Source organism: Dendrobium catenatum, unplaced genomic scaffold (genome assembly GCF_001605985.2).
Source record: "Dendrobium catenatum unplaced genomic scaffold, ASM160598v2 fragScaff_scaffold_1188, whole genome shotgun sequence".
Lineage (NCBI taxonomy): Eukaryota > Viridiplantae > Streptophyta > Magnoliopsida > Asparagales > Orchidaceae > Dendrobium > Dendrobium catenatum.
The window spans coordinates 4602-19331 of NW_021319650.1; the positions used below are offsets into that span (position 1 = coordinate 4602).

The window sequence follows — 14730 nt, forward strand, 5'->3', positions numbered from 1 at the left end:
TCAAGTTATAGTATGATCTTTTGTAATTGCAAGTCACATTCATATTCAAGTACAAGCCTTTCGTAGTCGAGTTGCAAGTTCTATTTCATATCCAAGATGAGTTCAAGTTCATGTTCTAACTCAAGTCCAATATGAGTTTAAGTTCAAGTATAGTTCAGACTCAAAGTGAGCCTCTTCCATTCGTTTGAGTCCCTGTAGTCCCAAATATTGTTCAAGTCTTTATGATTATTCAAATTTAGTTATCTTTGGTCAAATTATTTGAAGTCTTTTCCTTGATTATTTAACTCATTTGATGTTCAAATTCAAGTTAATTTAGTTCTCATGTCATCCAAATTGAGCTCAATCAGGTCCAAGTGTAGCCTTGCGTTTACCCGAAATTTCGGCAACCTCCCAACGTTTCCCCCGTTTAGGGGAAAATTCCGGGAAACTGTGCCTTTCCCAATACGCTAAGAAAAATGTGTATGGTAGGTGTCCTCGGACGAGGACATCGTGGCCGTATTATCTTTTTCGTCCCCCACCACGCTAAGAAAAGTATGTATGGTCCTCGTACCTATTGCAAAAGAAAAATAGTTATTTCCTCGCAGGCTGGTACTTATGGGTATCCCCACTTCATCATACGCATCGCACCGGGTTCCCATCCCACCACGCTAAGAAAAGAGTGTATATGTGGTTTTCCGGTGCGCTACGAACACCGAAGAAGGGACTTTAGGTGATCACCTGATTCGTCAAGAGCACCGCGACGAACTTCCTCCCACCACGCTAAAAAAAGCGTGTATAGGTAATCATTTTGTCGCGTTACAAGCGTCGAAAGAAGGTTCTCAGAGTTTTAGGGTTTAGGAATTATAGCTGCGCGGGGTCGGCACATGGATCAGAGTGAGGGAAAAGTGAGTTTTTTTTTTTTAAATTAATTATAATTAATTGTAATTAATTATAATTAATTAAAATAATAATAATTAATTATAATCAATCTTAATTAATTATAACTAATTATAATTATTATTAATTAATTATAAATAAGAATACTTAATTTATAATTAACTTAAATTAGCTACAAGTAATTATAATTAATAGAAGAGCAAATGAAGATTATCTGGAAGAAATCTGCTGTTTATCCGGCAGGTCTATTACTGCAAGAGCAGTGGAGGCTATCAGCAAATTCAACAGTTTTGTTGATGATATGGGCTTTTATACTTGGTTAAAAAAATTGAGACTTCCAGCTAGGATTGAATTGTTTTGGTGGAGATTGAGTAAAGAAGCTATCCCAACAAATGAATTCCTAAAATATAGGAAGCTTAAAGATATGGATCGTTGTGCTAGGGGATGTCTGGAAACTGAAAACCTGGAGCATATAGCTGTCTGATGTATTCATCTTCATGAGATACTTCGAATGATTCAACAGTGGGGATTTTATATCCCAATTTTCAATTCTCTGGAAGAAGGTTTTTGTGAGCTGAAAAAGCTTGTTAGTATTGCTCATAATATTGCCAATTTATACTGTACTTCGGTATACTTTAACTGGAAGAATAGAAATGAGGTAAATTAGGGAAAATTCTGTAAAATCTGTAGCAATTACTGCAGCTAATGTGCTGTCTTCTTCCTTCAAATATGCTAGTCCAATCATAGATAGCTGGGGTGCTAATCTCCTTATGGAGTCTCAAAATTTTTGGCACCCTCCACCGCTTGGTTGGATTAAAATTAATGTTGATGCAGCTTTTCTAACTTCTTATAATGCTGGAATTGGTGGTTGTTTCCGGGATCATAAAGGAAGACAATTGATTGCTTTTGGAGAAAGAAGAACGCATTGGGATATAAATCGCCTTGAGTAGAGGCTGTGATGACGTTAGAAAAATTTCTTCAACCATGGATGCTTGAGTGTAAAGGAATTAATAATTGAAGGGGATAACATCAATGTTATCAATTCATTCAAAATTCTTTGAATAGGAATTGGCATAACTATAATCGGATGGAGGACGAATTTCTCTTCTTGGCCGATTTCAATAAGGTAATTCTTCACCATATAGATAGAGGTTGTAATAAGGTAGCCGATATGTGTGCTATTTTGGCTTTAGATAACAATTTTTGGTTTGATAGTTCTTCTTTTGCTAACATTCTCCTTCACTTTTTCTTTTTTAATTAAAAAAAGGATGTGAGACTTTTTTCTAGCTTGTATCTTGGTTTCTTTTTTTTTTTTCCATTAGTAATTGCTTTGCATTCTTAAAAAAAAAATACAAGTAATTATAATTAATGATAATTAATTAAATTAAAAATAATTAATTATAATTAACCTTGATTATCATTAATTAATTAAAATAAAAAATAAATTATTTATAATTAACTTAGTTTAAATATAATTAATTATAATTAGCAATAATTGATTAAAATTAATAATAAGTAATTCTAATTAATATTAATTAAATACAATTAATTAAAACTAATCGTAATTAATTATAATTAATAGGAATTAATTTATAATTAATATTAATCAATTATCATCAACTATAATTAGTATTAATTAATCACAATGAATTAAAATTAATAAAGATTAATTAAGAAGGTTGTCGAGCTACTGGATTCATGTAGGATTTTTGAATAGAATTTATGAGCAATTAAGTCTCATAGCTAATTGAATATCTAATTTCCATGTTCTTACCCTTACTGAGCGGTTTCATGGGATTGGGCCGAAGTAACGCGTGAAAGGGAGAAGTTACCTTTAGAGCAAATGAGCTCCCGTCGTTACTTCTGATCAGACAGAGTAGGGAGCGCGTTGAGGGAGGTTAGGGCTTGGTCGGCAGAGATTGGAAAGGTAAGGGGAAGATCTCTCTCTCTCTCTCTCTCTCTCTCTCTCTCTGCTTGTACGGGTTGGCCGAGAGGTCGGAGATGGAAGAGGGGTTCGGGACAGAAAGCAGTCGGCAGCTTTGCGGGAGTTTGGAGATTGAGGCTTCAACAAGGTTTAAAGTAGCGAATGGGAAGGAGTTTGGAGTTAGGTCGTTGGGAGCTTGGCCGTGAATTGGAGAGGGAAGATCGGGCCTTGCTGTGGATGGGATTTCTACAAGGGGTATGCGAATGGAAGAGAGCAGCAACGACGGGAGCTTGGGTTTGCTTTTAAAGGCGTTGGAGAGCAGTGCTCGAGGATCTTCCACAAGATTTGAGCAAGGATCCAGGAACAACGCCGAATGTACAGTGATTCGGCGAGCTTGAGCGGGATTTGCCGGATCTGGCGGGGGTAAATACCCACATTTTATAACATATAAGTGAATTTTTTTGTTGTCTTCTGGATAATGCATAGAGGTCAACATTCTATGAGCCTTATTTATATATGTTTAGTACAAAAGCAAATCATTATGTAAGATCACTCACACTTGTTTGTGTTTTATTAATGTATGTGTGCACAATTGGTTCTCAAAGATTTGTGTAGTGTTGTTGGAGTTTCTATGTTAATGTATTCAATACTAGCATATATAGTCACATTAAATGTACGTTTTGTGCCATGATTACCATATGTATATATTTTTGTTCTTGATAGTGCAAGTATATCCACTACTCAACAAAGGGTGAACTTGGTAGCCTCTCTTTTTGTTGTTATTGTATATGCACTACATCTATCTTGCATTTAACACATACATGTTGATGAAGCAACAAATACTATTAATTTTCAATAATATTCCTTGTACATTGTGAATGCTCTTATTTTGAATGGTCATGTTCTAAAGTCAATGTTAAAAATAACTTGTGTAGAATTCCAAAAGATAATGTCCTCTCTTTTAGACGGTATTCCCTCTTGCAATTCTATGAGAAAACCCGAGTCAAAATATGATAAGCAAATGCAATAAAATTTACATGTCTCATAGGTATAGAAACCAGGTTTGTTGTGGTGGATCCTGACCACCTTACTTTCTTGCAAGCCCCGGGTTGTAGTTATGTTCTCAAATGAATGAATAAAAGATTTCTATTTATGCATTTGTTTCATGCATTATCATAAATGATGCTAGGTAGATTCGTTTGCATTTGTTTCATGCATTATCATAAATGATGGCCCAAGCCTGACAACCAGGTAGCAGTCTGAATCCGTTCTCTCTTTGTCCATTTTTTATGTTTTGGCCTTTTGGTGTATTATTCTTTTTTCTAATACATTTCCCTTTTGTTAAAAAAAAAATCATAGAAATCACATACATATGCATCGTACCAGCTTCGGAGGTCGAGCAAAGAAGCGGAAGTCGACCAGAGAAGTAGAGATCTAGTGGAGGATGCCAGATGCTGTCGTAACTTCAGATATAAATCAGGTAATTGATTCAGCCCCTTCCCCATAATAGTTACATTCAAGGCATCCGTTTCTGTGGTTTATATTTTAAGGGGACTTCTTACATATGCTTTAATGAGGGAACTTCCTTTTCTTCTATAGAAAGCATGTTAAACATGATCTAATGATCTTTTGTATTGTCTTGTGCTCTTTCTTTTTTTTTTTTTTTTTGCTTTTTTTTTTTTTTTTTTTTTTGCCATGTTATACTCGTTGCTACTTTTTTTTTTTGGATAAATGAGTTGATTCTTAACTGCACTTCATACAGCTGAAGCCATCAAAGGATTGCACATATGATTAAAACTTTTTACTATTTCTTTTCGCCGTAAATCTTCCTTTCATTTGTAACTTCCTTTAAGAAGGTTGTAATTTTGATTTTCCTTATCACATTTTATTTTTAACAGCCCCTCTTAAATCCTTATTCTTCCACAGAATTCAACATATTCATCAGCATCATTAATTGCCAAGGTGAGTTTTCTCTACTTAATTTAATTATTTTCAATTAGGTCAAAGCTTTATTTGGTTAAGCAGATTTTTATGTAGCTAACAACTTTTGCCATTTCTCTTTAACCTATAGCAAAAGGTGGTGGTCAAGCTCTCAATGATAGATGCCAAGAAGCGTTCAAAAGCCATGAGATGTGCTGCTGGATTTCTTGGTAATTCACTAACAAGCTCCATTCCTCTCACTTTCGGCTCATGAAACAGTATTTAATTCTTTTTTTTTTTTCTAATTCTTCAATTTTAATTTTTTTTTTAAATTTTAATGAAATAGGTTTAAGACCTCATTCCATTAATATTATATATATGTACTAATGATAGATTAATCTATCATTATGATTTTTCGAATTCTTCAATCTATTATATATATATATATATTATTAATTTGATTATGATTTTTTTTGTACGCAGGTGTACTATCTCTGTCAGTTGACGGGGATAATATATATGATGGTGGTGGGAGACGATATTGATGCAGTGAAGCTGAAGATGTTGCTTAGGAAAAAATTTGGTTTTGCTGAACTTATTAAATTAACCCAATGTGGAGGAAAATATGAAAAACAGTAAGCCGGTGATTTCTCTCTATCATGGCCCGCTTATTGGTAATATGACCCAACCACGCGAGCCTAAATATTATTAAATTGTTGCTCTATTATGCAGTGCGTGGTTTATACATATATGTGTGTGAATCCATAATGTTCTTGTAAATTTTTATCTGTGGTTCACTGTTGCAATTTAAAAGATGTCTGTGATTGTTTTTTCTTTCTATATATTTAAATCGAAACTCTTATGATTTAATGCATTATGTAATTCTGACATATATGAGTTAAAAAATGTCAGTTATGATATAATTTCCTGCTTCAACGATTTGTGAATGTTTTAAATTTTTCGTTTTTTATCCTCGTTTTCATTATTTATATTCAAATGTGAATATGTGCTATTGGCATCAAAGCAGAAGAAGAGTGCATAATTTTTACAATCTTAATCATGAAATATGATACGAATATGAGATGAATCTTGGTCCATTGAAATGATTTAAAAGAGTAACTCAATGAAATTTGATTTTTTTATGCTTTATGGTGGCAGAAATTATTCAAATTAAGGACATACTAGTTGTTTGTTTTATTTGAAAAATATATGCAAGAAAGTTTTTTTACATCAAAAGTTCAAATCACATTTCAAAAATTTCAAACTAGGTTCAAATATTGATCAAATCTTATTTCAACATTCGATCCTGATTCAAAAGGTGTTTAATAAATGTTTAATCATGATGTAGGCATAAAAATTGTCAATCCTTCAAATTCCTTAATTCTTAGGTCTAACTATTTTAATTTACTTTCTTATACATGATTGAGCTGGCTATGCTCAGTCTAGGTCAATTGAACTTAATTAGGTTGGTACCTTTTTCCTATCTTCGAGCATTAAGTTGACCTTCTGTTAATGTAATATGACATATTTATCACTGTTAATGTACTTCTGCATGCCTTAAAACTATATCATTTAAAACTAATAGAGATAGTACAACTGCGTCAATATCATCTCCAACCACAATCATATTGAGAAATTATTAGGTACGGAGTGCGGGCAGGAGAACCGTCCGCACACTAGTATAAAATCGTGCTCGGTACCGTTCGGTACCACTCGGTACCACTGGGTACTGCTTGGTACTCTGTGTCTGTGCAGACGGTTCTCACCCCGTCCGCACTCCGCACCTAATAATTTTTCCAATCATATTATCCCTGTTAACTGATAGAAATAGTACAACTGCTCAAAAAACAAAATCATAATCAAATTAACATTTAATATAGGATTACTAATTATAATATTAATGGGATTAGTTCTTAAAACTGTATCATTTATATTTAAAAAATAAATTTGAAAATTCAAGATTAAGAAAAATAGAGTTGAATACAATTTGATGAGCTGAAAGTGCATGGCTTTCGAACACTTCTTGGCATCTATAATTGAGAGCTTGACCACTACCTTTTGCTTTAGGTTAAAGTGAAATTGAAAAAGTTATTAGCAACATAAAAATCAGCATAACCAATTTAAGCTATGAACTAATTAAAATCTTTCAAATTAACTGGTTGAGAAATCTCACCTTGGCCATTAATGATGCTGATGAATATGCTGAATTATGTGGAAGCATAAGGATTTAAAAGGAGGGGCTGTGAAAAATACAATGTGAGAAGGAAAATCAAAATTAGAATCTTTTTAAAGGGTGTTACAAATGAAAGGCAGATTTGCGGGGAAAAGAAACAGAAAAATCTTTAATAATATTTGCAATCCTTTGGTGCCTTACTTTCCTTTGATTTTATTATTGTAGCATAAAAAAGCTAGCTTATTCGATAACCAATCATATTTTCATAAATCAACCAAAATAAGTCTAACATGTCGCTGGGGAAATTTTGTCATCCTCAATGAATTGCATATTGTGTGCTCTATCACGACATGAAAATGATATATTATCTTGAAGGTCAAAAATACATTTTTCTTATAGACTCAATAACAAAATTTATAATTTTAATTTTAATAGAGATTTCCACCGTTTAAAATTTGGTTGAATAAGATTTATTTTGTTCTATGGTACGGATGCCCCCGGAGGGGAAATGGGGGTTTTTTCTTGCATATCCTTGACTAAATGTACTTCCTTTTCTACTAGCCTTGGCATGTTTTTGCTTGATACATTACGATTTCTTATTTTTTGCACATTTTTTCTAGTCGGATATTCATAATGCTTCAAGTGGACAAGTGACACCATATGCATCAAATTGTAATTCACTTTGGACGATCCATCAGAACATATTTGGCATGCTTACATGTTTGAAAGGAATTTTGAAAGTTCTTTTATTCTGACTCCACTTCCATTCGGTCATCGACCATTGCCAGACTTTTGCCTAGTAAGCGAGCAACGATGGACTTTCAACCTGCCCTCAACTGGCACCGAACTTCTGTCAGGCTATTGACTATCGCAGGACTTCTACACACCCTTTGGCTAATGCCAGACATTCACCCGCTACTACTGACGCCGGTCTTTCGCCTGGGCACTCACTGATGTCATACTTTCCCCTGGCCATCTACTGATGTCGGACTACAGCCCAGTCACCGACTGACACCAAATTCGGCCCGACCACTGATATACATAAGATTTTTTCTAAAACACCAACCTTCGTCGAACATTCTCCTGGCCACCAACCGACGTTGGACTTCAGCCCGACCACCAACCGATGCCAAACTTCAACCTGTCCTCTGACCATTGTCAAACTTTCCCTATGCCACCAACCATCATTGGATTCCATGAAACATGACCAAATGACATTGGATTCCATATATATGACTTGCATATTGTTTATGCATGCCCCTAGCAATAACCACATTAGTTTGAAGGCATTTCAAGATCTCTAAACCCTTAAGCTCAAAGCATTTCATTCAAATATTATGCATATTTTAAAGTAATAGCAAATTCTACCATTTATCTTAAATAAAAAACAAATGGAAGTGCTTAAGCACTCAATGGTAGATGCAATAAAGCAATCCAAAGCCATGGGGTGTTGATGTTACATTGATTTCTAAATCATAAACAAGTTCCATTCCACTCTCTTTTGATTAGGTTGTTAAATGGGTTCACGCCAGGTTTGGGTTGAACCTAGATTGATCAGGGTTTAAATGGGTTTGACCCTAACCCAACTCGTTTTTGCAAACGGTTCAGGATTGCCAACCAGAACTCATCCGACGTGGGTTACCTTGTTGACCCGACACGATACGCCGACCCGCTCTTTCTCGAAATTTGAGTTCAAAATTTAAATGGTGAAGTGCTTGATGGGCTGATGACATGGTGAAGGTGGCTATGCCGAGCTGGTCAAGCGAGCTTTGTCGAGGCGTTGCCTCGTGTGGCCATGTCGCACAGAGGCGAAAGGAAAGTTAGTTAGTTAGGTTAGGTGAAAAGGTCGAGGTGGTGCCTCATGGCTTGTGCAGGTATGTCGTTGCCATGTGCAGCATGGGCGGCTGGGTGCTGGATAGTGTGGGGAGGTGAAGGCTGCCTGGTCGTGGCGGTCAGCCTAGCTAGGGCTAGGCTGGGTGCGTGATGTGCATCATGCGGCTCCCGATTGCGAAAGCAGGCTAGGGCTAGGTTTGGCGTGTGCTAGTGGGCTAAGCCAAGCGAGACCCATGGAATAGAACTGACGAAAGGCTAGCAGACCCGAAATCTACAATATTTTCAAAACGAGTCACATATTTGAACCCGAATCCGATCCATTTGATAAATGGGTTGACCCAAGTTTGAAATTTTCTGGTTAGTGTTAAATATTGATACCCATACTTTTGATGCTTTAAACGTCATTTAGTTCTAATTTTCCATTTCTTAAAATTTGAAAATAATTTTTTTTTGTTAAAAAATAGTATTAATAACTCAGAAATTTGTTACGTATATTAACTAATATTTATAGAAAACTAAAAATAATTTTATGATTAATATGGCAGACATCCATTATATTTAGTAATACTAGATTATATGTTAATTTGATGATGATATATTTTTTGTAAGCAGTTGTAGTATCCGTGTCACATCGTGGGGGATAAGAAGACGAATGGGTGAGAGAAGGATTTCAATTTATATATTGGACGATATTATTGAGAAAAAATGTTACGCATTTTGAATTAGTGAAAATTATGTCTATATAGGAGAAAAAGGATGTAAACATCAAGATTAGTCAACCACTAATATCTTCAAACTATTATGTCCATCCAGTTAGTATTAAGACCCAACCATCCTACTTGTACGTGGATTTTAGACAGACATATTACTGTAGAAAAAAATGTCGTAATATGTAAAAGTAGTTTAATTATTTCCTAAAACAAGGAAATAAATGCACTTAATCTCTCTGCAAAAATATGTGTAGAAGTTCATTTCAGATCCGTAGGTCAAATTATATTCAAGCAAACTTTACGTTCATATTCAAATTATTATCAATTCATATATGAGCCAATATTGGCCATCATAGAAAGGTGGCTTAAATATGATTCAATCACAATGAATAGCAGTAGTAATTGTTAATTAGGAAATAAAAGGAAAGCGTTTATAGATTTTAACTACTATTTTTTATGGAAATGAAACCCCAAACTAAAAAAATAAATAAATAAAAGATAATCGATAAGATTTCAATTTTGTTATAAATTAATTAATTCATTCAAAAAATAAATAATAATATAAAACAAATGAATTACATTGATTGATCATTTAAATAAATGGCCTGCACTCAAGGTATATATATTTTTAATAATAATTTATAATTGTATTTGTTTTTCAAACTATTTAATAATAAAAAGTGCTATATAAAAATAACACTTCTCTTTGGTTAGAACATATCTGTGCAACTATTAAAAGGAATCTCATTGGAATGGATTTTGCAAGGGATTAATAAAAATGCAAATGATTATAAAAGATAGTGAATAAAACCTCATATAAGGATATGAATTAAATTACAATAAAAATGCAAATTAATTATAATGATTGATCATTTAAAATATTTTGGATATCATTTGACACTTGCACTAAATTTAAGTCCAAAAAAAAATTCAACATTTCGTATTAATATGTATATGAATAAATATATTACCTAAATTCAACACTTCAACATTTTGGAAATGAATTAATATATTATCTATATTCAACATTTCCGATATTTTAGGTTTAGAGAAACTGGTCCATTTCACATTACTATGTATATAAATAAATATATTATCTGAATTCAACAATTATATATATATATATATAGCCATTTGCTCTAAACGTAAGTATAGATAAATGGATCCAATTGGATCCACATTTACTCCGGGGCAATACCTTGATCGTACTTGCAAGAATGATTATTAAAAATAGATGACTAAATTGAAAGATAAAGAGGGATGAAATATCTGAGAAGCTCTACGGATTTTTTCTTGAAAATAAAGAGGTAAATGCGAATTATATATATATTCCTTTTATAAGATGAGCATATATGTAACCATTAAATGGTCTAGTCAACATAGTTTTAAAACCAAATCGGACCGGCTGGTTCAACCGTGAACCAGACGGGTGACCAGTCTGATCCAACATAAAACTTGCTTCACATCTAATCAGATTGAACCAACAAAAACTAGCAATTCAGCTGGTGAACTGGTCTTGATTTGAAAAAATTGTCTAGCTCCATAAAAAAATATTTTGTTTTAATTAATTTCAAATAAAATATTTTAATTTATTAGATTCTATTAACTTTTTAAAATGTTTTTATTAAATATGATGATTATTTACATTATATACATGTTATTGCATATATCTCATACAATGTGTTTATTAAAAAGTGTGTACTTCACACTACAAAAAGGGTTAAAGATAATTACCCCAAACTCCTCCAATGATGTGAGACTAAGAAGGTTGCTTGAATATTATATGAACTAAAATGTTAATTTGGGTTTAGTTTTGTTATGAATTTGAGCTAGTTAGGCTATGAATTTGGGCTACAAATTTTATAATGTGTATTATAAATATGTTAAAATGTATATTATAAGCATTAATAATATAAATTTTTAATATTATAAATTTAAGTATTAAAAATGATATTTACATTTTTATTTTTTATATTTTTAGAAATATATTTTGAAATTTCATGATGATTGTTAAACCTATAAGAACTAGCCTGAAGCTAACCAAGAGGGTGGGTGGGGGGGAGGGGGAATTGGCAGTTTTTAAAATTATTAAGCAAAAAGGAAAAACCTTTTTATCCTTTTTAAATATTTAAAAAATAAAACAATAACCCCTGATGTAGAAGAAAAATAATTTCATGATAACAACACAATCAGAGTTTTCAATCATAAAATAAATTACAGAAAAATGTGGAAAAAGTAACAAAAAAGAACACACTGAATTTTATAGTGGTTCGGTCAAATCTGACCTACATCCACTCCTCGAAAACCTCCATTAAAGTTTTACACTAATCAGTTAGTGTCTCTCCTTTTGCCCCCACGGCAAGGCAAATAAGCCCTTATAAAATCTTTCCACTAACCTAATGAGTAGAGTACTTTGAATCATTTTTCATCCTTCTAGTGAAGGAAGAGAATGCATAATCCTTTATACTCCCTCATGTCGTAGGCATTGAATCCTTTTACTCCCTCCTATAGTAGGCAAATAACCTAGATCAAATGCTAATGATCATCTCCACAGAGCAACCTGAAAGTTCGTTAGGGATGTTAAGCCCTTATGAACTACTCCCAAGGCTAACCAAGAGGGGGTGTGAATTGGATATTAAAACTAAAAAACATAATGACATCCCTAACGAACTTTCAGATTTAAAATAAAGGAAAGAACACACTAAATTTATAGTGGTTCGATCAAACCTTGACCTACGTCCACTCCTCGGAGGCACCCTCCAAGTATTGCACTAAACTTATTGTCTCTCCTTTAGCCCCCACAGTTAGGCGGAGAAGCCCTTACAAAATCACTTCCACCTTCCCCGGTGCGGCGGAGTAGCCAGTCCCTTTGACACGAAATAGATCTTCTTCTTCCCAAAACATATATCAAGATAAGCCTTTAATCTGATGGTACTAAGGTGCAAGCTTGCTGGAGCAATCGTGTGGAACCCCCTCCACACTCTCTTGAAACCTCCTCCAAGGATCTTCCCTCTCTTAAACTCCACCCTTTCCTCCCTCCCTTTTAAGCTCTATCTTAAAGATTCCTCCAGATTAATGAAGCTTCAATGGCTGCCAAGGACACTCTTCATAAGAAAGAAAGAGATCTTTAAATAGATTTACAAAATTGACATTATCATCCAAGACGATCACCGGATCATTCCGTACGATATGCATAAAAAGAGAGCTTTCGAAAACCATAAAAACTTAATTTTGCCGCTAAACATCATCCAGGACGATCGCAGGATCGTCCCGTACGATGTGCTTAAAAAGATGGCTTCAAAAAACCCTAAAAACTCAATTTTAGCGAGCAAAATCATCCTGGACGATTGCAGAATCATCTAGTACGATGCGTATAATTTGACCTGATAGTCTTGGACGATATTAGGATAGTCCAGGACGTTTAGTACAAAAAATGTACAAATCATCCAAGAGGATGTTGTGGATCATCCAGGATGATTAGAAGAAAAATTATGATATTTTGGCTTGGACAATTTAGGAAAATCAAGTATGTCAGCAAACATCATCATGTAAGATATACAGATCATCCGGGACGATCATATTGAAAAATTTAACCATAATTAGTCCCCTAATCACAGGATCAATTTAGGAATAATTTGTATTGATTGTTCGGGATGATCTGATCGTCCGGGACTATTTGAATAAAAAATTAAACTTAAATCCTTGCCTAAATTATCATTGGCAACTCTTTTCCAAGATCATAAAGGATCGTCCTGGACGATCCAAAATTGTCTAGTATGATTAGTTCAAAACTTGATCTTCTATATTTTACTAGATCTCACTCCCTTGAGTGTGTGTGTGCATGGTCACCAAGAAAGCATACACCCTTACAAGACTTGACTCAAGAAATAAAAAATTACATCAATGAATATTACAAACCCTTTTACAACATAGCATTATTCGACCCAATTTTGAGCTCTGATTCTTTATTTGATGTTGCATGGTAATTTTGAAATGTTAGTATACACACAAACAAACATATATTGCAAATATAAGTATAGATTAGAAAGTGAGTCATAATATTTATTATCATCAAAAACATAAACTCATAAGCTTGAGTTGCAACAATCTTCCCCTTTTTTATGATGGCAAATATTACCGGTTGAATTTGCAAAATTAAAATTATTTTCACCTAATCTCCCCCTCACTAGAATAAAAATTAAAAAATAGGGGAAGATAATATTTTTGTTTTTTTAATTTTTTTAAATAAAAAATAGATACAAATACAACATTACGTTCTCCCCCTTTGACATTATAAAAAAAAAGAGGGGCACAAATAAACAAATAAAAAACAAAATGATCCCTGATTTAGGAAAAAAAATTGAATATTCGTAAAATGAGAAAGTTACCTCTTGATTTTATTCAAAAACTTAGTAAGGAATGGATTGACAATACATAATCCAGAAAAGGTTAGAAATTCAGAAATCGTTAATCCAAGCTCAAGTTCTTTTAAAAGATCAAAAACTTTTTAATCCAATATCTAAATTAAGAAACAAATTAAAAAAAACTAATTTTTTCAAAACACCTTTCATAAAATATATCAAATAGAAGATTAGTGTAAAAATTGGTGAATTATGAATTATGATTTTCAAGCTCAAGTATAAAAAATATCAAAGGTTTTCTTAAGCTTTAAGAAGTACAAGAAAGGTAAGCATTACTTTTTGTGGCTCATTTTATGCCTCTTGTCAATTTTTTGCCGCACTTTGCACATCTTTTTCTTTTTGAAACACTTTGTGTATCTTTCTCAATTTGGCGTCATTGCGCATCTTTTGATTTGAAATCATTGGCCACTTTTTTAATTTGATGTCATTGGCTTTTTTTTTTAATTAAATATGCTACCTTTTTAAAATTTTAAAAACAAAAGTAAACCCATTTTATTGATAAAGCGAAGTACTTGATTAAGAAAATTATGAGATAGATTTAACAACTTGCAAAAGATCTCTATGCGATAAACAAAAATAGGGAGATGAAAAATATCAGTTTCAAAATCCAATTTAAAATATGATAAAGATTTTGAATCAAAAGTAAAATAACCTCTTTATGAAAAGAGATAGAGAGACAAAATCATGAGTTTCCTTTTTTTGACTGTTTTTAGAGAAGTTAACCACAACTTACATAAGAATTCAAGAAAAATAGGAAGTAAGTTTTTCATTTTTAGAAAGGTGAATATTTGTGTTGATCAGAGAGAACTTCACAAGAAAAAGAGAAAAAAGTAAAGACAAGTTTAAAACTATAACGTAAAAGAAAAAGAAAGA

General features: G+C 33.0%; 1 protein-coding gene across 2 annotated transcripts; it reads left to right on the forward strand.

The window, feature by feature from the left end:
• Positions 1-1889: 1889 nt before the first annotated feature.
• LOC110103313 lies at positions 1890-8923 on the forward strand. 2 transcript variants are annotated; one of them, XM_028698941.1, is made up of 5 exons: positions 1890-2002; positions 4160-4280; positions 4727-4762; positions 4872-4950; positions 8502-8923. In XM_028698941.1, the coding sequence occupies exons 1-5, from the start codon at positions 1964-1966 to the stop codon at positions 8581-8583; spliced, it is 357 nt and encodes a 118-aa protein (XP_028554774.1). In that variant the 5' UTR covers positions 1890-1963; the 3' UTR covers positions 8584-8923. The 2 variants fall into 2 exon arrangements, 1 of the variants encoding a protein (XP_028554774.1); XR_003702191.1 differs by lacking the exons at positions 1890-2002; positions 8502-8923 and adding an exon at positions 3667-4051 and having other exon boundaries at positions 4699-4762; positions 4872-5162.
• Positions 8924-14730: the final 5807 nt, after the last annotated feature.

Coding starts and splice junctions, on each gene's coding strand:
- LOC110103313 (XM_028698941.1), top strand. CDS start 1,964: ATGGAGGACGAATTTCTCTTCTTGGCCGATTTCAATAAG. Junction 2,003..4,159: donor TCTTGGCCGATTTCAATAAG/GTAATTCTTCAC, acceptor AAAAAATCATAG/AAATCACATACATATGCATC. Junction 4,763..4,871: donor CAGCATCATTAATTGCCAAG/GTGAGTTTTCTC, acceptor TTTAACCTATAG/CAAAAGGTGGTGGTCAAGCT.